Source organism: Quercus lobata, chromosome 6 (assembly GCF_001633185.2).
Source record: "Quercus lobata isolate SW786 chromosome 6, ValleyOak3.0 Primary Assembly, whole genome shotgun sequence".
Taxonomy (NCBI): Eukaryota; Viridiplantae; Streptophyta; class Magnoliopsida; order Fagales; family Fagaceae; genus Quercus; species Quercus lobata.
Genome location: NC_044909.1, coordinates 47,033,293 through 47,060,592, shown reverse-complemented (window position 1 = coordinate 47,060,592; position 27,300 = coordinate 47,033,293). Strand labels below are relative to the sequence as shown.

Below are 27,300 nucleotides of genomic sequence, written 5' to 3'. Positions count from 1 at the left end.
TAGACCAACCAAAAGTCGAGGCTGATATTATAAGAGCTATCACAAAAATCATTGAACGCTCCAGTATACCTGATTCCATGTTCTTTATTCCAACATAACATATGCAAAGCAATTGAATTTTACAACTACTGATCAGTGGGAGCTTCACGGATGGCATAGGCATCCAGATACAAGTTCCATTGTAGCCGTTCTCAAAAAATAGAAAATGAAGTTTCTGATCAGCCTGAGAGGATGAGCAGAGCCATATATCAGTAATGTAAACAAAGATCTGACCTTAACACTTTGCCCAACCCCCAAAAAATTATTGGATATGAAAATCGGCATGTAACCAAAAATAAAATAAAATCCACTAACAAATCTCACAAGGAGTTAGCTTCCTCAGGCAAGTCACACTTTTAAGTGGCCTTTGGTACTTTATTGTGCAGGATATTATCAGGAAGGATAAGCTCTGGAGGTGTTTCACGTACAACACCCAGCATTGAGTCATAATCCTCATCACGGCGAGCAAACTTCTTGCGTAGTAACTTCTCCAATTCAATCTCATCAAAGCTCTTTGCATTTTCAGCTGCATGAACCTGTGCCAAGTTGGAATAATTTAAGGCTGACTGGGAGATAAAGGACATCTCTTCTTCTGTGAGTTTCCTGAGGAACTTTGCTGGATTACCTGCCCACACCTGCGGGAACAATTTAAGAGATTTGCTAAGATAATATGAAGCTCAGATTCAAGGTATGCATAAATGCTAAGGACTCCTAGAGACTAATGGCAAAATCAGGCAGGAGCCCACGTGAACTCAAGTGCAAGTCTAAAAATATAAAAAATCAATTAGTTGCCAAGAGTGAAAGACTTGGATTAGAAATGATGGAATCAGAATAAATGTGTTACGTACCATACTTCAACTCCAAGTACATGACACAAAATAGAATTCAAATAATTAAGCAAATGGCTTTATATGTAGATCAAAGTGCAATGTATACATTGAAAGTATAATATTAGAATTAGTAAACTTTGCTAAAAGATGAAGGCTTAGAGGAATTCATTTGGCCAGACTTCCTTTGCATACTTCAGTATACGATTTCATGATCAGAGGATATAACTAGACAAAAAAACTATTCTGAATTTCAGGCATATGAAGTCAATGTTCACAAACCTCTCCACAAGGGATCCTTGTGTTCTGCCGAACAAGGGCTCCAGCAGCAACCATCGCATGTTTCTCAACATAAGCCCCATCAAGTAAGGTTGCACCCATACCAACAAATGCCTCATCCTCAACAGTACATCCATGTAAGACAGCACTGTGACCTGCCAAATTCAAATTGGAAACCGTAATGGAAAATCCTCATGAAATTCACATCAGGACCATGTTGATATCATTTGTGACGTGATCACAAGTTGCTCACCCACAGTAACATTGTCACCAATGATAGTTGGTAAAACCTTCCCACTCAAATTAGATTTTGCTACATGAACAAGGGAGTTGTCTTGTATATTTGTTCCAGAGCCAACACTGATGCTGTTAACATCACCTTTAAATAAGAAATCACAATCAGAAGAGAATAAGCACCTAATGAAATGCACACATGTACACACACAAGAAAATAAATGAACAAACTTATTACATATGAATAGTTTCACAGGATAATATTAATCATTCAAACAAATTTAAAACAAAAAATGAGACCAAAAAAGTTACTTTTGATTGAGTTGTGCTACATAAAACAGCTAATGCAATCATTTTTTTGTGAAGCAATGTGTTCTTATTTCCCCTGCTTTTTTGTTTTTTTTTTTTCACTTCTTACACAGTGATAATGCTTGGGTTCAGTAATTTTCAGCTTTGTGCTTGGATATAATGGTGAGAAGGGTGTTCTGTTTCCTGTATAAAAGAATGTGGTTGTAATAGGGATAGCAAGCTTGAATTTTACTTCCTTTCACTTCCATATTCCTTATATGCCAATTCTTTAGATAAATAAATCCGAAATTCTGCTGACATCAACTTTACCTACTTTCAAAGAATAAAGAAGTTCTTATTATTCTTAACAATTATTACAGCAGTGGTTGAGAGATGCACAAGTAGAGGAATACCATTCTATGTGATATGCTCTCTATTTATTTTATTTTTTGTCACAATCATAAAAATAAGAACGTATCACACTGTCGACCAAGGCACAATTTGAACACAACTAGAAAATTCACCGTAACAATTACAAGCACTATATTAGAAAATATTATAAGAAAAGATATGGCTAAATCATGAAACTAGAAGTGTACATGGTGCTTTATACATCCTTAAGTTACATTTTGGTGCAGCATACCTCTCAAAACACATCCATACCAAATGGAAGAACCTCGTCCCACCTGAACATCGCCAATGATAGATGCACTTGGGGCCACAAATGCATCCTTATCAACCACAGGAGCTTTGTCAAATATGTTCATGAGTGTCCTATGCCTAGACACTACATAAAAAAATATATATAACCATCACTTATAAAATCCCAAGTTAATAGTTTTAAGAGGGTATGCAAAGTCTAGAGGAATTAAAATTAAAACAACAGAAGTTAATCAAAGCTAAAGAACTTCATGCATGAACATGATCGCAAAAAAAGCATTTGACTATGGCCACCAAAGCCAAGAAATCTTTAAAGACAATAACAAAAAGGAAGTAATGCCTTGCATGGGGAAAACTAATCAAACCAAAGAATTAGTTCTTATAGAATACGATTGTAACAAACTGAAAATATGGAACCCCTGAACTGGTTTCCAACATCAACCAATTTCACCTTCAAAAATTCTTTTAGAATTTGAGACCACAGCCATCCTAACTCTATCCCCAGAGTGATAGACTACTAATCAAGCTCCATATTCACCAAGTCCAGGTAGGGGCAAGGAAAAGGGACAACAAAACTAACAATCATAAGAAACATCCAACAGCTTCAAAAGCTTTGATCAACAATGAAATCCATTCAAGAATACTAAAAAGTTTCTCCAATCTGATAACAACCGGATAGTTATCTACATAGAAATATGCACCACCAAAGATATGAATATAAGAATCCAACAGCAAACCTCATCTTCGGAACTCTGCAGAACTCTTGAGCTTTGACAACACACATCTCTTCTTTGCTTCAGATACCTATCTATCTACTCCCTTTGTTATTCCAACTTATGATCATATTCCATGGTAATTTATACAGTTTTGAATATTGTAACTAAGTATTAGAGTCCTCCTACATTCACTAAGCATTTTTAAGTATGGTATTTTATTAAGAGAGAATGCTACTTCATGTTCACAATGATGAACACAAAGTAACTTAATAAATTATAAAGAATTATACACAGTTGCAAAGTGAATATTGGAAATTGAGAATGGAGTTGCTGCGTGTAAAACCGCACACATGAGACCAATTAAACAAAGCTGAAATCAACAAGTATTCCAACTCATCTCTTGGTATCTCTGTATCTTCAAAAGCGCAGGTATTAAGTTCTCTCTATAATATCCGTATCAAACATAGCAGAATAAGATTCTAAACATCCGAAGAGTGCTTCCCAAACCAATTCCTCTACCCATACAATAAGTCTACTATTGTCTTTGAAAACACCCAATGAATCCCAAACACCTTAAAAACTACGCTCCACAAAACATATGCAACATCAAATTGGAGCAGCAAATGGTCCATTGTTTCTCTGCTACACTGGCACATACAACACCGACCAAATAAAGAGAAACCTCACTTGATAATGTTGCCATAGGTAAAAATCTTCCCCCCAAGCTTCTGTCCAACCAAGGAAAGACACCCTCTTTGGGGCCTTAACCATCAAATATGCTTCCAAGGGAATTAAATAGCATTGGTAACTCAAATAACCTTATACTAAGAATGAATGTCAAACTTTCCACTTCTGTTCAAATGTCATCTCATCCTATCACACCCTTCTTGCCTAAGCACCTGTGAGTTTATAAATTCTAGCAAGGAAGTTACCCACTCTAACTCCCAATCATGAAAGTCATAACATCTCAAGTTCCAACTGCGTTCCCCCCATCCAATTGGCTATCCAAGACTGAATATACTGAAGCATCGCTGTCAACTGTGCTTGCATACTGGTTAGGATACAAATCTTTTAGAGAATAGTGTCCACTCCATTTATCGTGCCAAAACCTTACTCGTGTGCCATCCCTTACATCGAACATCACATGCTAGAAGTTTTCCCAACTTGCTCTGATACTTTTTTTGATAGATACAAATCTTTTAGAGAATAGTGTCCACTCCATTTATCATGCCAAAACCTTACTCATGTGCCATCCCCTACATCAAACATCACATGCTAGAAGTTTTCCCAACTTGGTCTGATACTATGCCAAAGGCTACACCCTTGAGTCTCTCTACTTGGTTTTGATCTCCAACCACCCCATTCTTTGAAGCTATCGCCCAATGCCATAAGTGTGTATCTTGATTCAAGCTCCCTATCTTCCTAACCCCCGAACCACCTTTAGCAATAGGTGAACAAACAATATTCCACGCCACCAAAGAATTTGAACTCCTTTTCTGAGGCACCCTACATGAAATTTATCTGAACTCTCTCCAGCCTATGCCTACATCACCCAAGTACTTTCAAATTTCAATGAGAATTTCATTAGGTCCCACGGCTTTTCCCATTTCCATCTCTTTAATGCGTCCTTTATCTCAGTCATCCTAATGCGTCCTCTTCAATCTTTTTTTAATCCCCTCTTCCTTTACTAATACCCGTTGATCTTCATCTTCAATGCACTTGGCACAATTTAAATCTCTTGTTTTCATTTCCCTTGTCTTAGCAAGTTTATAAATATTATTTTCTCCATTATTTGTCCTCAATTTGCTATATAATTCATCATCAGTCTTAGATCCAGCCTTCTTGGATAGCTTTCTTTTTTAATTACTCTTTGCCGTTTTATTATTTTTCATAAGTGGAATTTTTCTCTATATCTAGGTAGGCTTCTGTAAATCTCTCTTAAAGTAACTGAAGTTTGAACCTCCCATTCTACCACCAAATATCCTTATTCGATTGTCCAAATCCTTTAGAATCTCCAAGTAATTCTTTAGCCACTCTTTAATTTAACTAGCCATTTCATTCCACATCTTATCAACATCTTTATACATCTTTGTCTACAGACTAGACACGACTTGTCTTCTTTGACCATTTTATCTTTAAACACAACTTTTTTCTCTCACTTCAAACCCCACCATCTTATTCTTGAGTTTTTCTCACTAATATCTCCTATTTTCCATCTTCTAATGCAAATATCTAGCACCACCAACCTATATTGAGTGGAAAAAGGTTTAGCTCCGACCAGGTTTGGAGGAACACTTTGTCTTATTGAATGGTCATGCTCTCTCTTGATATCAACTTACAATCTTTAGAACATATACTATTAACTTTTTGAGCAAAGATGAAATCTATTGGACTATCGTTTGTCTCACTTTTAAAGATAATTTAAGTCATTAAGTGTGAGTCCCTCTTCTTGAACCAAGTGTTCATTAATATCAAATCATATGTTGTTGTAAAAAAGTCTATAATAACATCTTTTGATTCATTCCTTAGTCCATATCCCTGACCTCCAAAAAAATCTTCAAAAATTCCCCCACTATCTTTTCTTTGCATTACCATTTAGGTCTTCTCCAATGAAAATATTATCCCCATTTGGTACCCCCCTTTACTAAATTCGTCCATGTCGTCCCAGAATTTTTTTTTTTTTTTTTTTGATAGGTAATAAAGATATATATTCAAGAACACTACCTCATGCAGAAAAACATAAGGCAGAGAGAAAAATATGAAGGGAAAAGAAAGAGTATAAAGATAAAGAAAGGAAAAGATACTAAGTACACAGGAGAGAGCTAAGGAACATAGGGAGAAAATCACTAGAGGTGAGTCCCCAAGCCCTAGACCAGTCAAACAAAGTGCCATTGAAAGAGGCCAGTGGCTGGTCATCCGAACCATCCATGTCCTCAAACATCCTCCTATTTCGCTCCCTCCAAAGACACCACATCAAGCATAATGGAGCTAAATTCCAAATGCTAGACAAATGCTTTCCAGGCCAATTCCACCAACCAAATAGGGTATCTGCAACCAATCTTGGCAAGACCCAAGAACACCCAAAAGATCTAAACACCAAACTCCACAACCAATAAGCCTTTCCACAATGTAGTAACAAATGATCCACTGTCTCCCCATTAATATGGCACATGATACACCAATCAACAAAATCCAACCCTCTATCCCTCAAATTATCACCTGTAAGGATCTTATCCCATATAGCAGTCTACACAAAGAAGGAAACACGCCGAGGAGCCTTAACCTTCCAAACACCTTTCCAAGGAAAAATAATGGGCAAAGGGCTTCTTAACTTATTGTAAAAAGATCGAATATCAAAGTCCCCATTCTTTGTCAACTTCCATTGCATACGATCTCCGTTTTCAGTGGGAGGTAGATTTGAGCCCAAGGTACGGAGAAAATCATCCACACCATCCATTTCCCAATCATTTGGTCTTCGAGTAAAATGAACATCCCAGCTTCTCCACTCCTCTGTCCCCAACCGTTCAAGAGAAGAGGCCACCAATGCCCCTTTATTGGATGCAATCCCATACACACTCGGAAAAGTCAATTGAAGTGGAGAATCCCCACACCATTGATCTGTCCAAAGCTTCACTCTATCCCCCACCCCTATCTCAAAGCGAATATTCTTGCTAAAATCCTCCCATCCCATGCGAATACTTCTCCACAAGCCACACCCATGCACCCCTCTACCTAGCTTGGAAGTCCATCCCCCCATTCTTCCCCAAACTTGAGAGCTACAACCCTTCTCCAAAGCATTGTCTCCTCAATCCCAAACCTCCATAACCACTTCCCTAGTAAGGCTTTATTAAAAGTAGTTAATTTCCTTACTTCTAACTCACCATTTTTCAAAGGTGCACACACCTTGTCCCATCCCACCAAGTGTAACTTGGAGTCCCCCCACAAGAAATCCCTTTGCAACCTCTCGATTTTATTGGCCACATGCGTAGGGATGGTAAGAAGAGACAAATAGTAAGTGCGGAGACTAGATAATGTGCTTTTAAGCAACGTTAGTCTTCCACTTTTTGACAAATACATCTTCTTCCAACCAGCCAACTTACGCTCAATTTTCTCCAAGATAGGATTCCAAACAGTAGGGGACTTGTGAGACGCCTCCAATGGCATACCAAGATAGGTTATAGGCAAAGACCCAATCCGGCATCCCAAAATCTCTGCCAGGGCATGGACATTAGGAACCTCCCCAATGAGAACCATCTCACTCTTCAACACATTAACCTTTAAACCTGTCACTGCCTAGAAACAAAGAAGAAGCATCCGAACATGTAGAATCTGCTCCTCATCAGCATCGCAAAACAGAATCGTATCATCCGCGAACAAAAGATGCGAGACACATACCCCTCCACCCCGTCTATCATCAGCCCTAAAGCCTCAAAACAAACCAGCCCCTTCAACTCTTTTCATCATCTTGCTGAAGACGTCCATCATAACCAGAAACAACATGGGGGATAGCGGGTCCCCTTGTCTCAATTCCCTAGAGCTCCCAAAAAAATTGGCTGGAGACCCATTAAACAAGACAGAGAATTGGGCTATAGATATACAGGAGCGGATCCACCTACACCACCTCACCCCAAATCTCATTCTCTTCAACAAATTAAGAAGAGTCTCCCAGTTCACATGATCATAGGCTTTCTCAATATCTAATTTACAAATAACCCCCGGAATCTTACTCTTCGCCTTACTATCAACACACTCATTAGCAATGAGAACTGAATCAAGTATCTGCCTACCACCCATAAAACTGTTCTGAGACTCCGATATCAACTGATCGAAGACCTCTTTCAAGCAGTTTGCCAACACCTTAGCCAAAATCTTGTAAACACTCCCCACCAAACTAATAGGTCTAAAATCTCGAATATTGGAAGCACCATTCTTCTTAGGGATTAAAGCTATGAAAGTTGCATTAAGAGATTTTTCAAACTTACTGTGTTGATAAAACTCTTCAAACACGGCTAAGACATCTCTTTCTACAACTCCCCAACAATGGTGATAGAAAGCCAAATAGAAACCATCAGGACTTGGTGCTTTATCTCCTTCCATCTCTTTGACAACTCGAAGAACCTCCTCCTGTTCAAACCTCCGTTCAAGCCAGTCCCTCTCCAACCCCTCTATCTGATCAAATTCCAAACCTTCCACACGAGGCCTCCACTCCTCTGTCTCCTTGAACAATTTTTTATAAAACTGTACAGCTTGGTCGGCCATCTCGGGTTCATCCTCATAGATAACCCCATCCACCTCCAACATACTAATATGATTATGCCTTCTCCGAGAATTGGCCATCTTGTGGAAAATTTTGGTATTGTTGTCTCCTTCCTTAATGCACAGCATCCTCAATTTCTGTCTCCACGAGACTTCTTCCAATGAGAGAAGGTTCTGTATTTGAGATCTCAACACAGCCCTCTCACCTAACTCCATTTTAGAAAGGCCGTGCTCCCCTTCCTTAGCATCCAATAATTTCAAAGCCTCCAGCAATTCTTTTTTCTGACGCTCTACATTTCCAAACTCACTCCAATTCTACTGAATAATATCTTCCTTCAATGCCTTTAGCTTCTTGGCAAGTACAAAACTGGGGGTACCTAAGAAAGAATATCGATTCTACCAAGAATGAACCCTATCTTTGAACCCATCCGACTTTAACCACATGTTTTTTTTTTTTCTTAGCAGATTCTTCAGGTCCTATTTGAGGAGCGTATGCACTAACTAGGTTAACTATTTCTTATCTCAGAAAAAGTTTTATTTACATAATTCTATCTCCTACCCTCACGACCTCAACAACAACTTTTTAAAAACTATTATATATATAAGTAAATGTATAAAATTTAGCTGCTTTAAATTTGAAAGGAAACCATGGCAATAGTGGGTGCCTCCAATGATGAGCAGTAGGGTCTTTATAGGCACTATGCAAAAGGTGGATTGTTATGGAATTTACAAACACCCGTGTCTGACTGGACTGGAGTGCCATACTCTACTATTAGTATTATCTATGAAGGAAAATCCCTACCCAATTTCTATTTTTATCTTTTCCTTATATAGTTATATAACACCATAATGCATATTCAATTTCTCTACATTTCTCACTCTTTTTTTTAATTCTCCTCCTAGACATTACAAAAATAAACGCAACATTATTGGTACATTACCTCAGAAATTAAAAAAAAAAAAGATCAGAATATCCTAACACACATCTTTTTTGTATCTTATCAAGAGCCAAACAGTCAATTTTATAGCATGTTAAGAAAAAAAAAAAATCATCTAAGATTAATGCATAGCACAAATCACTCCTATTTAATTAACCAACCTCAGATATAATACAAATAAATAAAGTCATACATATTTCGTTCTTTTAAGAGTATCTGATTAGTGCATTTTAAAATTAAAGACCTAAAAAAAAGTTTATTAGAAATGGTGGAAAAGATGGCCAAGGATAGAGTAGGAAATAGCGTACGTTGTTCTTGGAAGTAGTATTTGCCTTGGAAGCGACAGCCGAGGCGATCAAGGGCTTGGCCGGTCTCGCGGATCCAGAATCCCACGGTGTAGATTGCTTTTCCCAATGTTCCCATCTTCTTCTTCTTCTTCTTCTTTCTGTCTCGATGGGTTTGATTTATTAAATCAAAGACTGAGGAATTTGCTACCTATTTATTCAGCTATTGAGTGGAAATGGTAAAGAAGTAGTAGTAAGTAACGAACAGTAAGGTCTGCGTGGTGTGGGAGTGGTGAGTTGTACCCCCAAATTGACAGGGGAGTGTAATCTGGTATGCAGCGCCAGTGGTACCTTTGCTTATTGCATCTGAGCTAAACTACACTACTATTACTGTAAGTAATCATTTGCCTTTCGCCACCTGTCAACCTTCAACTTTTACCGGCCAAGCTGCCACGTTGGATTTATCCCTTCAACAACAATTAATCAACTTTATATAGCATTTTTTTTTTTTTAAGAAGACAAAACTTAATTACAATTAGGTACTTAAGCCTAACTAGTAACTTCTTCAATTAAAGGTATATAAAAAATCTATGATTGGGGACGGCGACTATGGTTGGGTACCAGAGACCGAGAGCAAGTGAGGGGTGGTGGTTGGATGGCAAACACTAAATAGTAGGAAGAAAGGAGTGAAGATTTAATTGATAAGTTTTGAGTGGGATGGAAAATGAAAACATAAACCAATTTTCATCATAAGTGTATTTATTTTATGGTTATCCGAAAAAACAATTTAAGGTTGACCAACATTTTTCATCATTCCAAACACCCATGAATGTGAAAAAATATTTTCCGAAAATTAATTTCCGTCAAACAAAACATAGTATAAATTTAATTGTGTTTATAAATATTATGCACTCCAACATATCAATTGCGACTCATTGACCCTTATGAATGGATAATAGTGTAAGTTAACAGTGACAGTCGACAAGTGTTTGAAGGTAACAATTTTTCATTTTGTGATTAACAATGATTGAGTTTTGGTTTGTATGGAGTTTCAACCGAAAAGGGAGTTGAAGGATTGAGAGAGGAGGAGAGAAGAAAAAAATTTAATAATTTTTTTAATTAAAAATTCTTTTAAAACCATGATTACATTTTTCGTACAACAAATGAAGAGTCCAGGTGTAATTTTAAATTAAAATAACATATTGATTTGGCCCTAAAGTTTCTAGAATTATAATATATTACATAACCATAATTTCTAGAATTATTTTCACATTTTCTCAAAATACTTTTCAAAAATCCCGTCGTGGTAGGTTAGTGTGAAGAGTAAAGACAAGGAAAGGGATACATGGTGATATTACAACAACTTAGAGTAATAAATTATATCACGCAATGATTTCTTCTTGTTTATTTATTTATTTTTATTTTTATTTTTTTGTTTGATAAGTAATAAATTTCTTCCAAGGTTATACATTGACTCCGGATCAGATTCATTCAACGGAGGCATTGGAACCCCATGAAGCAAATTACAAGGGAAAAAACACTTGGCTGATAATATTTGAGCAAACATACAGAATTATCTTGGTCACTTTCATTCTTCTCAATGTCAAAGTAAAATTAACAGGAAAATTGTGCTCCAATGAATGGTTATCAAATTATAGTAACAGTGACACACAGAAGCGATTTGAGCTTCATTCTTCTATCGTTTCTCTCAACAAAAATATCAAATTATAGTAACAGTGACACAGAAGAAACTCTTTCATATACTATTATTTTGACGACAAATTCATACATCACCAACAAATCTTTAAATGCTCCTTACAACACTATGGTTTCAGTAACTCTTTCAAATTTTCATACTAGGGCTTCTCTTATTTACCATACTAGCTTATAGGTTTACCTAGTTCAACTTTCTTATGCTAATCCTCAGCATGTTCAGCTCTTCACTAATTAACCATTATAATAATTCATATAGGAATCTAACAAAATAATGTAACTCTACAGAATAAACCCAAATTAATATTTCTCTTCCCAGAAGCAGGATCCAATACAGACATTTATAGAAAAGTTGATAGTATTAAAGGTGCGGCATTAGCACCATTCATACCAACATTACTAATGTTTTATGCAAGTGATATAAAACTTGGGAGACAGGCATGCAGCAAGAAGTCTATCAACCCATCATAATTTAAGGGTCACGGCCATTCTACTTAGTTTCCAGGTAAGTTACTGCCTCAAGCTTTCAACAATGTAGGATGCATACAGGTCCCTGCGACGAAAACCATTCATACAAGGGAAACAACTGTGATCGTAAGTTCAAGAAAATACAAATTTTAGTAGCTCAAAAAAAATCTACACTCATTCATAAACGGAGATTAAACAATAAAATTATAGAGCTTGATTTCATAAAAAGAGAGAAGACATGAGAAACTCACATGGAGTACTTGATGGCTTCAATGGCAGACTCAGCTGGCAGGAAGTCTTCCACATCAACTTTCTTGTTTTCATTCTTTTTGTCTATCATAGGCTTTGAGTGAAAGGTATACAATGCAGCCAAGTACAGATTGTGAACACAGAACCAGAATTTGAAAATAAAATGATCTATCAATCTAGTATCTACTATGAGAATTTATAAATGGTTTGCAATAAATTTATTGGGTAAATGAAATCGTGCATGCATATAGTGAAAACAACGTTGAAAATGTCATTTGTCAAACAAATAATTCATGAGCATAAACCCCCCATAAAAGAAAAGAAAAGAAGAGAAACAAAGTCTAAGAGCAAGTATACATAGTAAATGAGTGAGAGAGGATACAGTCCTCAAAAAAACGGCGGATTTCAGCAAGCCGATGTGGAGGAAGCTCCTTGATGTCCTTGTAATGGCGGAACTCAGGATCATCAGCACATACTGCTATGATTTTGTCATCCTTTTCACCCTGCATCAATATTTTTACAACTGGTAATTCCTCTTGCAAATTTGTCCTAAACCTGATGCCCATAAAGAGATTAGAAAACATTGGATAATTTTAAAAATTTAGAAGCTAGCTGATAATATCATAGGGAAAGCAACAGAAACTCCCTTGGCTATTACATCACTAACCACTGCAGCTGTGCCGTATTAAATATCACCGACCTCTCTAGAAGATTGGCATCAAATATAGAGCAGGATTTTTTTTTTTTTTTTCTTGAGAAAAAATATATACCAGGACGTTGAACGGCTGAAAGTAACAGATATTGATGCTAGATCAATACCAGGGAATTCATTCTCCCTTTCACGAAAAGGTCCAAGGTAGGACAATCAACTTGGACCCCAACTTAAGCCCAAAAATTAGATAACCCAAGCAACTTGTAGGATATATATGATGGGATAGTTATTACTTCATAGTTCATACCAACAGTATACTCACCCCATACACACCATGTGTAAAATATGGACATTCTTGGAAAATGTGGACACCTGGTGTCCACATTTTACACATGGTGTGTATGGGGTGTGTATACTGTTAGTGTGAAATAATAATTTTCCTACAAGATAATGCAGGGAGGCACATAATACGACACAAAAAGGAAAAAATTTTGTTCAATATTATCCTTAATGCAGGAAGTCACTTAATATAAGTATATAACACAAAAAAAGGAGAAATTTTGTCCAGTAATATCCTTGGGAAGCTAATTTTTATATTTCCCTAACAGCCCCTTAAATCTGTGATATTATGTTATTCAAATAAGAAATAAATGTCAGAACCACAATATAGGCAGCAACAGATAAATCATATACCTGGTCAATCATAGGCATTAATCCAATAGCACGAGCACGAAGGAAAGTACAAGGTAGCACAGGCTCCTATGCAAGAAAGTCCAAGAATAGAATGTTTAAGTTCAGAAATTAAAATAATTGATACTTTTTTCACTGTGTAAAAGGTTAATGTGTCTAAAAGGAAGCTACCTGCATCAGTACCAGGACATCCATGGGATCACTGTCTTCACAAATTGTTCGTGGGATGAAACCATAGTTGTGTGGATAAACAACAGATGAGTAGAGAACACGATCAACCTATTTTAAAAACTCATATGCTTGAGTTATTTTCTTAATGTAGCAAATAAATAAAATTTACATAACATGCCAATTCCCTAGAAACACTGATAGCAATATAAAGGTCTATATAAGCAAGAGCATTTATATGATCCTCCTCACATAAAATAACAGGATCTTATGTGTAGGAAAAGAAGGATTGTGGATTATGATAAAATTAATTTCACCGTAACCTTACGTACATGCATGAATTATAGGACTTCACAACCCTTTCAGAAATGTATGTATAAAAAAGAAAATATTCACCTCCGTTGCTTAACAGAGTTGAGATTATCAAATGGTAGACAATTAAAATCTAGTTAAATTTTTCTGCTTTTTGAAAAACTTCATGACAATAAGACTTATATATAGCTTTTAGGGCAGTTGAAGGTGGGAACATTCCATAATGCAATGGATGCCCCCCAAAGCAAATGGTACAACGATGTCTAGTAGCGGAACATACAAATAAATTGAGTATAACCTAAATGAAATAAAAAAAAAAACAAGCTTACTAATAGAAAGAATGCATCTGAACAAGAACATATTGGATTAAGAATTGGAAGGTTGAATTATTGAAGTTAAATGCAGAGAAAAAAAAAAAAAAAAAAACTCGTACTTTTATAAGGCCACTTGTCTTGTCAAGCTCGTACTTAACCTTGCTGCCTTTTCCAATTTCAACAACCTGCCACACAAATTCACATTGGGATTTGAAAACCAGAAAGATTTTTGATACACAACATATATTTCTATAGACACTGAGAAAACATATATTACACCAGGATTAATTATTAGAGAAAAAAGATTTATTTAAAGAAATGCAAGATGCTTTGATGGGTGTGAAAGGGCTATGGTAGAGCTGAAAGAGATTTTTATGAAGATACTGCGCTCAAGTGGATGACAGCTTCAGGGATGTTTTCCTTCTCAAATTTAGTTGAGCTTATGGATTTGTGTAGTTTTAGAGTATTGTAGTGATGTTCAGGTAGTATACTCTCAGTGTTCTAGTGTTCAGTTTTTATAATAAAATTTATTACTTATCAAACAAAAAAATAAAAATAAAAATAAATAAATAAACAAGAAGAAATCATTGCGTGATATAATGCCAGAAAGGTCATTATAGCTTTCTGTTTCACACGTCTTCTTAAATAGCAGGGTCCTCCCCATTGGCGAAACAACACAATTCTATTTGGTGTACATTCTTATCCACCACACTAATACACAAACAAGCTCTCAGTCACTTCTCCTTAATGCAGATGTTGATATGGAAGTTCGACGGAATTAAGAGAAATCAGCAAGATATACCATACCATACATACATCTAGCAGGTTGCCCATAATACTTGCTAAAGATTCTTTTAGAAATTCGTAACAAGAAAGATTTAAGAAAACAAAACTTACACAGTTGAAAACCGATGGAGCACCTGGTCCTGCATGGTCAAAATTATTGAGCATTAAGCGCAAGTCACATAAACATTCATACAAAGTAGACTAAAAGCTGAACAGAGTTTTACCAATCTCCAAGTCATGCCAAGGATGAGCAGCTATAGATCTTCGGGACATTGAATTAAGGATCCTCTCATTGAGAACCACCTGTGGGAACCCCGACGAAGTTCTCCCACTCGCTTCTCCACCATTCTTAGCCATGTTTAACCTTTACAATACCTTAATAAATATAAGAATGCAATCATATAACCATCCTCAATAAACCATTTAATTAAATTATTAGGCTCTGAAAACAAATTTAACTTCAGAAGAAATCACACAAAGAACTGAACTGCAACAATGACAAAAAAATAAATGGATGGCATATAACAGAGAATATTTACCTTCAAATAAGTGATAAATCACACCCAAAAAACTACAAGAACAAGTGGAGACTGCTAGATTTCCAAGTTAACAAGCGAACATTACCCAGATCTTCGCAGATGGTGCAATAAGGACCCTTAAAAAAAATTATTACGAACCCAAAGTCTAATCAAAATACAGCCACCAGAAACTAACTGATACACAAGGAGTAATTTTGCAAAACAGATTAACTAAATTGATCATCAGCAGATTCACAATATTTATAATTCTGGCAAAGGTACTTCAATTAGTAGTTGAAAACATCATGCACCATCAAGAACAAGCATAAACAAAATTTCAAAGAAGAACCCAACATTTCTCGAATAATTTACTTGTCATCTAACCCAAGTAGAACAATCATAAATAAAATCACAAAGAAGAGCCCAAAATATCATGAATAAGCACTCAACATTTAACCCAATTAGTAAAAATCCTTATAGAGCTCACAAACATGGGTTATTTAGCTTAAAAAGATAAAATAAAAAAGTTGGTAAAGCATTATTAACAAAGCTGATAACCAAAAAATTCTAGAAAAGCAGAAGTAACAAACAGAACAACATTAACAATCAAAGAAAATAACAACAACAATAATGAATACTAAAAAGAGCAGTCACAGACTCACAGTAAATCAAACAAAACCCACAAACGAAATCGACATGTGCTTGAAAATCACATCAAGATACAGTCTCTTTAGAGGGTTTCATCAAATGGGTATTCACCAAAGTTGCTCTTTCAGTCAAACACAACACAAATTTTCAACCCTTTTTTCTTTCTTAATAATTACAAGCAAAACAAACGAAAACAAAGTTGTTCGCCGCCACCATTGAGATTTGAGAAAAGGGATAAGAAGCACTCACAGTCACAGATTGACAGCCACTGAAAATTCCCACTTTACGTTAAGCTTTCCTCTTTGTGTGTATGTGTGTGTGTATATCTATATATATAGAGAGAGAGAGAGAGAGAGAGAGAGAGAATTTGAGAGCTCAAAAATAAAGAATAAAAATAAATTATTTAAACAAAGAGGGTCAGTGCTTGTCACTTCGCTCAGGTTCAGCGGTAAGTCATAAGTGAATACGCACCGTTCGATTTCAACGGAATGAATCGGACGGTTGTGGGTGCTGAAATGTGTCCGAGAGCTTGATTTTATTCTCGAAAAGTGGGAAACCTTGGAAAAACCGGGCACTAAAATAAAAATGAGTAGAGCTGATACTATCACTGAGGTTGCAGATGAAGGCCTTATGAATGGACTCCACGTAAGGAAAGTGGTCAGAATTGTCCAGTAAGGATGAGCCAAGCTTTCTGTGTTTTTATAATTCTTAACTGCGTAATTTTAGAAGCTTCTCTTTTTTTGGATTTTTGGGTTTTTGTACACTTGGAGCTTGGGGAGTGGATATGTCATTTTTCAACTGGGAGCTACATCATCAAAGATTTCAAAAAATTTTGTATTTACCATATCAAAAATCTACTTTATCAATTTAACACCATATTTTATAATATACCCAACATCAAAAGATTTTATATTTTTTACCACTTCATTAAAATATTAACTTTTTATTATTTTTTATTCTCATTCACATCTCTTTTACTACCTACAAACCCACTACCACCACCACCCACAGCCACAGTCATCACCACCAACCACAACCTCAACTCCCAACCACCAAAATTTATTTAAAATAAATAAAATAAAAATACCCACGACACAAACCGCAGCCAAAACCCACCACCCCAACAACCCCAATCTGAACCTCAACCTTGATCTGAACCCACCAGCATACCCATCACGCTGAACCAAAACCCATTAGACCCATCACGCCAAACCAAAACCTGTCAAACCAGATCGGTGAACCAAAACCCATCACACACACACAAACCCAGTAGATCGGTGACCCACGACCCACGCCGAACCAAAACCACGACCACAAACCACAGCAAAAAAAAAAAAAAAAATACCTCCATCACCGCCACTAGCAAATCGGTGAACCAAAACCTATAGGAAGCAAAACTCATCAGACCATCAGACCGGTGAACCAAAACCCATCACACACACATAAACCCAGTAGATCGATGACCCACAACCCACGCCGAACCTCCACCACGATCATTGGACCGTCAGACCCACGACCCATGCCCATCAGACCACAATCGCCGACCATCGAACCATCGCCGTCACCACCTACAACCATCAGACCATGACCCGAACCCATCAGACCACGACCCTGACCATCGGACCACGTCGAACCACAAGACAAAGAAGTGAGATAGGAAAGAGAGAAAAATGAGAAATAGATCCGTTGGGGGAATAAAAAACCTTCTTCTTTTTTTACAATCCAACTACAGTGAGCTTGTATTGGTACAAGCTCACTATAGCCTGGTGCTAAATCTTTTAAGATTTAGCATGTTTGATGGAAGTGGATTTTTATCATTTGAGGTGCTAAAAATGCTAAAAAAATAGTATTTAGCATTTTTAGCACCTTTAATGAGAATGCTTTAATATTCTCTTCCAACATTTTGAGCTTTTAAAAAAAAAAATATTTTTCTTAATTAAAAAATTGACTAGGAAAGTAAATATGGGGCCAGAGAATTTGTAACCCTGACCCACTTTACATTAGGGCCCAAGACCTGAGTCAAGGAGAACTATTGCTGAGGACGCATAATGAAAGTCCAAAAAAGGCCTAAGGATATGGCCGAGAACGATCTTATGCTCGGCACCCCATAGAGCCCCTAAAGGAAAAGACGAGCTCAGTGCAGGAGCAGGCTAAGTGAAAAAGCTGTCAATACTGCAATATAGAACTCTGCGTCTGACAGGTCCATGCTCTTCACCATGCTATTCAGTTTTTACAACCACCCCCAACCACTCTAGGTATGGGCTGATGGGACAAGTCTCAACCCCAGAAAGTAAAGCTTACACGTGGACACTGGAAGGAGGGTAAATGTTAGTATAAAAGGGAAAAAGAACCAATTGAAGGGGGGGTCGTCTCCCAGACCATGAAGTCTTAAAAAAGGAGAATAATAAGAACACTAAGCTCCTCGGACGAGGTCTAAAGACCGGAACCACTCATGTCGCATCAGAAGAAGGTCTTGTTAGCCACATCAGGTTCACCTTCATAATTTCCGTAGAAACCACGACTAACCGCTGTTCGGTGACCCAGGCCTAGCCTTTCAAGCCCACGCTCTACAAATTATATTGTTTGGGCCCTTAAACGTACGAACCTAATATCATTTTGGGATCGTTACAAATTGTGTCCTTACAATTGGCGCCGTTTGTGGGAAAGGCTTGTGCGTTGGCACAGACGGTGGGTTGAACTCCTGTCAACCCAGGGCATGCGAAAGCCCCTTCATTACTTCCAGCGGCCTGGTATTGTTTCCCTAATATAAAGTCCTACTAGGGGCTATGCTTCGACACACCAGCGACAAGGGCAGTTCTAGGGGATTCCACCATCAGTTCGACGACACATGCCTTGGCTGAGGGGCTAATCCTTGGTACTTAAAAGAAAGATTATGAGTTTTGGATAGAACCAAGGCATTGTATGATCCTCGGACTCAAGCCTATGGGAAAACCAACTACTTAAAAGAAAGATTATAAGTTTTGGACAGAACCAAGGCATTGTATGGTCCTCGGACTCAAGCCTATGGGAAAACCAACTACTTAAAAGAAAGATTATGAGTTTTGGACAGAATCAAGGCATTGTATGGTCCTCGAACTCTGACCCATGGAGAGATTACCCATTAAAAATTGGGTTAAGTCCTGGACCGAATGGAAGTCCCGGTCTATCCTCGGATCCTCAATTTTAAGGGAACTAATGCAAACGAGTGTTTAGGCCCGGTATAGCCATACCTCAGTCCTCGGACCAGATGCCAAAAACGATTAAGGCCATGTGTTACCAAGAACGTGGCCAAGCCCCCTAGTACTTGGCAACTCTCTCGGATGGTTTATTTTGGGGTTACTCATTCTCGGATGACTGCCTCACGCACAATACAGGGCATTCAGCTGTTATCACGGTTAGTCTCGTATGTTTAACCTACTGTAGGTTGGTATTATTATGCTTGACAGTCTCAATAAGTTCAAAATAATAGCTTTTTGTTACAAGGGTTTCTGCCCTAAGTATCGTTCAAAAAAAAATACACATATGAAATACATCCATTCACAAAGTAATTACTGCAGAAAAGAAAGAATATGTAGAATAAAACAGAATCATCTTTTATTAAGACAAAGAAATAGTACAGCGTACAATGAGGGGCTTAAGTAAGCCTATACCAAAAGCTAACTACAGAAGCAAAAAGAAAAAGATACAAGGAAGAGATAAATCCTTCAAAACTCTGCTCTGGTAGAGATAATGCATGACAGGATGGCCCCGCTGATGGAAGAGAAGAAGAAGCAGAAGAAGAAATAGAAACACCAGGGTGGCCCCGGTGATGGGAAAGAAGAAGAAGCAGAGGCGGAAAGAGGCACCAGTGAAGGAAGAGAGGAAGAAGCAAGGATGCTTAATCCACGCATCAGCTCTGACTCCTAACACGCAGGTGTCATATTAGCAGCGCTCGAGAGAAAGCAGATGGTATTAACGACGAGAAACCCTACTGCTGTCGCACCAAAAATCTGACGTGACCAGCACCTACTTCGGATTTTGATTGACAGAGGTGGAGCCATCGCTCCCACCTTGTGAAAGCGGAGAACTGTCTTGAGTTTCTGTCTCCCCTGTCCTGACCGCGCCATTTTGAGTCTCGGAAGGACCCAATGCCTCTGGAGCGGGTGTGGTTCCTTCACCCCCACTCGTGTCTCAAACATATCACTTTCTAAGGTTTAATTGCACTGGCAATGAAAACTTTGAGCACAGTTGAAGGATTAGGAATTTGAAAGGACTGAAGGATTTATACGTAAAGGGAGTGACCACCTACCCTCCTTCTTATATGGAGGGCAAGTTGGCGGCATTTAATCTACGCAGATTTCCAAGAAATGCTACAGATGAGACAGTTTCTGCTTAACTCCAGACACCGTCTACAACCATAAGATTTGGGTGGCCTCGTAAAGGGGACATATTAAAGACGCGCCTCGAACACTGAATCGACGAGGACGCGGCGTGAGTAAATCTAAAGGAATGTCTCATAATCCGGCGCACCTCCCAGGCAAATGAAGAGACACCGACATTAATGAAGGGCAAAGCTGGGCAAGCCATAATATAGGCCCGACATCACCAAAACCCTCCTCCCCCACTAAGAGGTCGGGCAGCAGGATTTTGAGGGGCTATTGTGGGGCCAGAGAATTTGTGACCCTGGCCCACTTTACATTAGGGCCCAAGGCCTGAACCGATGAGAACTATTGCCGAGGACGCATAATGAAAGTCCAAAAAAGGCCTAAGGATATGGTCGAGAACGATCTTATGCTCGGCACCCCATAGAGCCCCTAAAGGAAAAGACGAGCTCAATGCAGGAGCAGGCCAAGTGAAAAAGCTGCCAATATTGCAATATAGAACTCTGCGTCTGACAGGTCCATGCTCTTCACCATGCTATTCAGCTTTTACAACCACCCCCAACCACTCTAGGTATGGGCTGATGGGACAAGTCTCAACCCCAGAAAGTGAAGCTTACACGTGGACACTGGAAGGAGGGTAAATGTTAGTATAAAAGGGAAAAAGAACCAATTGAAGAGGGGGTCGTCTCTCAGACCATGAAATCTTAAAAAAGGAGAATAATAAGAACACTAAGCTCCTCGGACGAGGTCTAAAGACCGGAACCACTCATGTCGCATCAGAAGAAGGTCTTGTTAGCCACGTCAGGTTCACCTTCATAATTTCCGTAGAAACCACAACTAACCGCTATTCGGTGACCCAGGCCTAGCCTTTCAAGCCCACGCTCTACAAATTATATTGTTTGGGCCCTTAAACGTACGAACCCAATATCATTTTGGGATCGTTACAAATTGTGTCCTTACAGTAAATATTCCTAATATTATCACATGAATTACTCAATTCAATTCGAATTATTCAATATTTTTTAATTATAAAATATGTTGAATTCTGCAATGGAAAAAATTTAGATACAAAATTTGTTATAGTCTAAGACCACAACCTTACTTAATATCTTTTTTATTAGAGATGAATTTTAACAAATCCACCATTAAATTACATCTTCTTCTTATATCCTCCATATTTGTAAGATTTCTAGAAAATTAAAGATCAATAGTTATGTCATCAATCAATTATTTAAATGGTAAGTTTTTATAATTTAAAATTATGCATAAAATATAAGTTTATAGATCATATGGTAAATAATATCGGATTGACGCAAAATTTGATATGTGTATTAAGAATGTAAAGAAAATACAATTCAACGGTTAGATTTTCAAAATATGCAGTAATGTTTATTTTATTGAGTAAGGTTGTAGCCTTAGATTACAACCAATTTTGTAGCTAAATCTTGTCTTTCTGCAATAATCCTTTTTTTTTTCTTTTTTTTTAAGAAACAAACACACACAAGAGAGAGGAAAAGAGGTTTTAACACAAAAGCACACCACCATAAACTTCACTCAAAAGCCATAATAACTTTAAGGGAATATAGGACTAATAAGTCTTCTTTTATTTTTCATGGATGTCATACAAACAATATCAATTTTTCTATAAGTCTTTAATAAGCTTTGAGTAATGTTAATTCCTTGTCCGGGGGGGGGGGGGGGGGGGGGGGTTGGAAGATGAGGTAGTAAATATAACTCTATACAACATCAATACTATTTTAGTTGTATACTTATCATAGTATATCATCTTACCCCCATTGATTCTCTAAAAAAATAAAAACCTTTCCATTGATTCTCTAACAAAAAGACCACACTGCCATTAAAAAAAAATTAAAAACAATTTTATCGCAAAACTTATTAATAAGTTTATTGACGAAAGCGATAATATACATACCAGTGATACCACTTCAACTATGCATTAGGGGCTGTTTTTTTTTTTTTTAAATTACTCATCACTCCTCACTCAATTTTCATCATTCATCACTTAAAATATCCCAATTTCCCAAACCCCACCCATTTGGCACCTAAACTCAGTTCTGACCATGGCTTTGTTTCAAAAAAAAAAAAAAAAAAAAAAAAAAAAAACCTTAAAAGTCAAAAGTTGTAGTTGGAATTTCAAAAGCTGTGTGTGTATTTACAAAAATGCCATCATAATTCTGTTTCTATAACTTAAAAACACCTAAAATGTGTTTTCAGTTTTCATAACTCGTCACTCAAAAATAAGAGAATTGAGTGAAGAAAAGAAAACTTGAAAACAAATCCAAACAAGCTTTCTCTCTGTGGGTCTCACCATTTTTGAGTTATGGGTGATGGAAACAGAGTTATGAATGATGGAAACACAAAAACCAAATAGCCCATTAGTCACTAGTCAGGCCAAGAATCTTGTAGTTCAATTAGTTGACACTTCCTGATGTTTCAAATGGAAATATTAATGGGTCAAATCTCTCATCCATTGTTGTAACTATCAAATTATAAAAATTATTATAATAATAATAAATAAATAAATAAATAAAAACCATGAATGAGTTAGATCCTGATTCTATAAAAATAAAAAGCAAAAAATAAAAACTTGTCTATCTCTCTATTTGAGTATAAACCAATTTTCAATATGCTTGAGAGTGATTAAACATCACTCGAAGCAGGAAACTGACTTGCACAAAGAGGAATGAATTTAGCATAGCCTAATTTAATAGGACTTCTTTGTGAAATCACAAGTTAACAATAAAAACATGAAAATTAGAGAAACTTTATTGATAGTAATAACAAGATTACAATGCCTAAATTACAAAAAGCCTAAGTTACAAAGTCTAATTCATGTGAGGTGAATTTGATGCACTCACAAGCATGAAGTAATAACCTTCGGATTATGAGAGAGAGAGAGAGAGAGAGAGAGAGAGAGAGAGAGAGAGAGAGAGAGAGAGAGAGAGAGAGAGAGAGAGAGATGGTTTTGATAGATGATTGTGCGTGTCTTGTGTGAGAAAGTGCTTTTCTATTTATATATGGAACTTTGACAGTTAAAGTTGTTCCTTGTCGCTTGTTGTGTTGCAATTGCTCTTTTCCCCCACAAATCCTAACTAATACTCCTCCAAAAACTGTCTCTAAGTAACTCCTCTTATTCACATGCTTATCATGTGCACCTTTCACTCAATTGGTTCCCTGCAAGAAGAGATTGTGATTATTCACGTGACTTTCATGTGTTCTTGTTTGGACATAAACACATGAGTTGTTCCTTATGGCTTGAGGCAATTATCATGACTTGGATATCAATAAGATGACACCACTTGTCTCTCTCAAAGGACTTTATTTATTATTATTGTATCAGCGACATATATCTTATATAATCTTTTACAATATCATCATATACCATATAATAAAAGTTGGGCCTAGAAGCCGTGGTTATACCAAGTGGTTTCACCAAATTGTATAAATTTTTTTAGATTTTAAAAATATTTACATTTTTTTTGTTCTTATCTTCTTCTCCTATAATTTATAAGTTGATAAAATTTTTAATTTGATTGCAATCCAAATTATTCATCTAATCCTTTTATTATTAATTTATCTATAATTTCTAAGTTACTAAAAATCTTAATTTGATTACAATTTAAATTCTTCATCTAATCTGTTTATTATTAATAAATTTATTTTTACTATTTTTTCATTATTAAAATGCTAAAATATTATAGAAAAGTATTTTAAAATATATGTGATTTGAGGTACATATTATCAGCATTGAGGTTTTGTGTGTTTAAGTATTATGGATGTAAGGTTTTGTGGTTGTGGATCTTGTAACTTTACACTTTATTCTATATTTAAAATATTATTTTATTAATTTACAATATTTATTCAATACTTAAATTATATATGATTATTGATTAAATCTGTGCATCGCATGGGCATAACACTAGTATCTAAATAAAGTAATGGTTACGATATTTACCACATGTAATAAATATTATATCATATTTATTTAAATTAAATATTTATCCCAACACTCTCATTTGCATTTTTCTTATTTGTAAAATTTACTTTTTAACCATGTTTGACACCATTGTTAAGGAGGATTGTGTTATTTTACACATAAATAAATTGTTGGGGGGGGGGGGGGAGGGGTTAGTTTGGTGGTGGGTTTCGAGGAGAATTTTGTTAATTTGTTCAATGTGAAAAGTTTACATGTGTGTTTTTATTTTTTCACATAATAATAGTACAAAAAAATAGTTTAAAAATATAATTGTATTTTAATAAGTAATACATTAGTTGAATTCAAGTCATAGTTCAACCATAATGACATGTTTTGTAATGTAGTTAGAACTCTTAACTAGGGTTTTGTGGAACTTACTAAACTTTTGAGCTTTGGCAACTGGATCTTTGATCTGTTCTATGAGATCTAAGAGGAGCTCTTCTTGCTTGGTAAGGACATTGATAGTCTTGTTCCTACAACAACTATCTTTGCAAGCTAGGGTTTCATCTAGGTCACGTCCAAGGAGAAGGATTGGTTCGAAGTCTATTAAAGAGAGGCTTGCATTGCTATTTGAGATTTTGATAGAAATCAGAAATGTAATTGAGGGATTCTAGAAACCTCTGAAGTTGGGTTTTTTCTAGGATTTCATCTGGAAACTTATTCACAAACTGAATGGCTTTATCTATGGGTTTGATGACACCATGTCTTATATCAAAGCCTAAGAATCGGACACTAGTTTGGAAAAGTTTTATCTTTGGGGCTGAAACAACAAGACCATTGAGCTTGATGGTATGGAGGAATGCTCGAAGGTGTTTCCAATGTTGAGTCAGAGATTCTGAGAAGATGAGTACATCATCAATGTACACAATGGCATGACTGGAAAATGGATTGAAAATCTCATTCATGATATTTTGGAATTCAGAAGGTGCATTTTTGAGACCAAAGGGCATTACATTCCATTCGTAATGGCCAAAGGATGTGGTGAAGGTTGTCTTGTACCTATCAGACTCTCTGATTTGTATTTGCCAAAAACCACTCTTCATATCAAACTTACTGAAAACCACTGCTCTGCTAAGCCTGTTGACTAAGTCTCTTTTGTTGGGAATAGGGTACCTAATCCATTCTGGGCTCTGGAAAGATTGGAGGAATTGATCCAAACATTTCCCACCACTTGAGGAACCACGAAGGTATGGGGCTAGAGAATTTCCTATCAAACATCATGAACCAGGAATGATCAAAGCTTTTGTTTTGGTAAAATAAAACCTTTTCGAAGGCGTCCATATAATCATAATAATTATATAGGGAATCTGACCCCTTGAGTGTTGTAAAAGTCCTGAGTGAAGAGGGGTGTCCCTAATCTTTGCAGCTTACAAATTTTTGGATTATGAATTTATGGTAGAGGACTTCTGAAGGGTTTTTATTATTCATGACTTTTTCTACTCGAGCAGACTTTTCCTGGGTAAGGATGCCCTTGTAGAATTTGATGTTCTTTTCTAGGTGTTTGGGGAGGAAATGCCATTCTGAGGGCAAAACTTCCATTGCCAATGCCAGAGGATCTGTTAGATGAACCAAATGTGGCTCAATATAAGAGATATGCTGGACAAAAGGTTTCCTAATATAAGAGGATCTTCCTGTTCTAGGAGGAAGAGAAGAAGGCTTTTTGGGCATTATCGGGCTAAAAGGTTCGTCAACCGTGTATAGGGTGATTGTCCTGGGAGGGGGAGTGGCTAGCGCAGAGCTGTAACTGTGCTGACCATGGGGCCTTTCGTAATTTGGTTTTGGAATGGTGGACACCAAATAACGGTTAGCAACAATGGAAGGAGACACAGGTAAGGCTTTTGCTGGACTGGAAGAAAATAGTACTAAAGGGCCCGGGTTCTTTGCCTGACTAGTACTCCTAGTGGTTTGCTGTTTAGGCAACTTTGGAGGTTGAGGTTGTACTCAATTTTGACCAATCTAGGTTTAGGACACCCTTAGAATATGATGAACCCAGGTCTAGATCCTCAGTAGATCTACGCCAACCCTTTAGGCAGCCAACTATCCTTCTTAGAGATAGACCTGCATCCCAGTGTAGTTCATCCAGAAACCTAGCACTCTTTCCTAAATCTAAGAGAGACCTAGGACCACAACTTCAAGGTGTAAGAACCCAATCCCAGGTTAGTACCCCTTGTTACACAGCCAAGCAAGACTCAGTTGCTGATCAAGAAGAAGACAACACTAGTCAAGAAAGTCAAAAGCCTCCTTCACCATTAGACACTGATATGAGAGATCCCTTTCAGCCAGAACCTGAAATTGATCATCAGCTCTTGGTGATAAAGAAAGAGTTCACCCCTGATATGGATGCCTTAGGCAAAGAATTCGACTCAGAGAAAAACAGAGTCAAAAGAGAAGCCTATAGAGCCAACCATACCAGAGAACAAAAGGTTGAAGTTTTGGAAAAATGGAAAGCGTTCATGAAGGAGATATCCAGTAATGTCCCTTTCTTTGAATACTTTGAGAACCATTTTAAGTGGCATAAGAAGTTTTGTGTCATAACCAATTAACCCAAACTTCCAAAGAAGAATGCTTCAGATTCTAGCCAACCAGTAAATGTTAGGTCTAGTCATCCACCACAGGAAGCCATAAGAATAGCTTCCCAAAAGCTTGAAGAACTAGTGAAGAAGGAACCAGTCACCTCTTCACTAGACATTACCTCAGCCAGTATTAATCCCAACCTAAATGTCTTAGAAGCCCACATAACCTCTAGCAGTTCTAGCAGAACCTCCTCAAACAATGAAAAGGAGATAGGACAACTAGATGACCAGCTTCAAAGCTCATCCTCAACCATCCCCAAAAGGAAGTCCAAGTATAGAGGAAAAGAATCCTCTAAGAATTTCCACAGAAAGAAAATAGCCTCCAAATAT

The 27,300-nt window shown here is 37.0% G+C and overlaps 2 protein-coding genes across 8 annotated transcripts in view; both read right to left on the bottom strand.

The window, feature by feature from the left end:
* Positions 1-9,886, bottom strand: LOC115995248 (gamma carbonic anhydrase 1, mitochondrial-like). 2 transcript variants are annotated; one of them, XM_031119743.1, is made up of 6 exons: positions 9,546-9,886; positions 2,311-2,454; positions 1,399-1,524; positions 1,149-1,300; positions 364-674; positions 1-223 (listed from the first exon to the last, which is right to left on the bottom strand). In XM_031119743.1, the coding sequence occupies exons 1-5, from the start codon at positions 9,658-9,660 to the stop codon at positions 396-398; spliced, it is 816 nt and encodes a 271-aa protein (XP_030975603.1). In that variant the 5' UTR covers positions 9,661-9,886; the 3' UTR covers positions 1-223; positions 364-395. The 2 variants fall into 2 exon arrangements, with proteins under 2 accessions (XP_030975603.1, XP_030975602.1); XM_031119742.1 differs by having other exon boundaries at positions 1-674; positions 9,546-9,885.
* Positions 9,887-11,460: 1,574 nt separating this feature from the next.
* Positions 11,461-27,300, bottom strand: part of LOC115995251 (soluble inorganic pyrophosphatase-like) — a 36,466-nt gene continuing 20,626 nt past the window's right edge. The window contains exons 1-10 of one of the 6 annotated variants that reach the window (XM_031119747.1): positions 16,289-16,402; positions 15,413-15,528; positions 15,098-15,248; positions 14,985-15,013; positions 14,207-14,272; positions 13,465-13,572; positions 13,297-13,362; positions 12,334-12,454; positions 11,954-12,035; positions 11,461-11,787 (exon numbers count right to left, since the gene is read on the bottom strand). In XM_031119747.1, coding sequence (XP_030975607.1) covers positions 11,745-11,787; positions 11,954-12,035; positions 12,334-12,454; positions 13,297-13,362; positions 13,465-13,572; positions 14,207-14,272; positions 14,985-15,013; positions 15,098-15,230 — 648 coding nt within the window. In that variant the 5' untranslated portion in view covers positions 15,231-15,248; positions 15,413-15,528; positions 16,289-16,402 and the 3' untranslated portion in view covers positions 11,461-11,744. Of the gene's footprint in view, positions 11,788-11,949; positions 12,036-12,333; positions 12,455-13,296; positions 13,363-13,464; positions 13,573-14,206; positions 14,273-14,984; positions 15,014-15,097; positions 15,249-15,412; positions 15,529-16,288; positions 16,406-27,300 lie in introns of those variants that run through there. The other 5 variants (XM_031119749.1, XM_031119748.1, XM_031119750.1 and 2 more) reach the window with 5 other exon arrangements.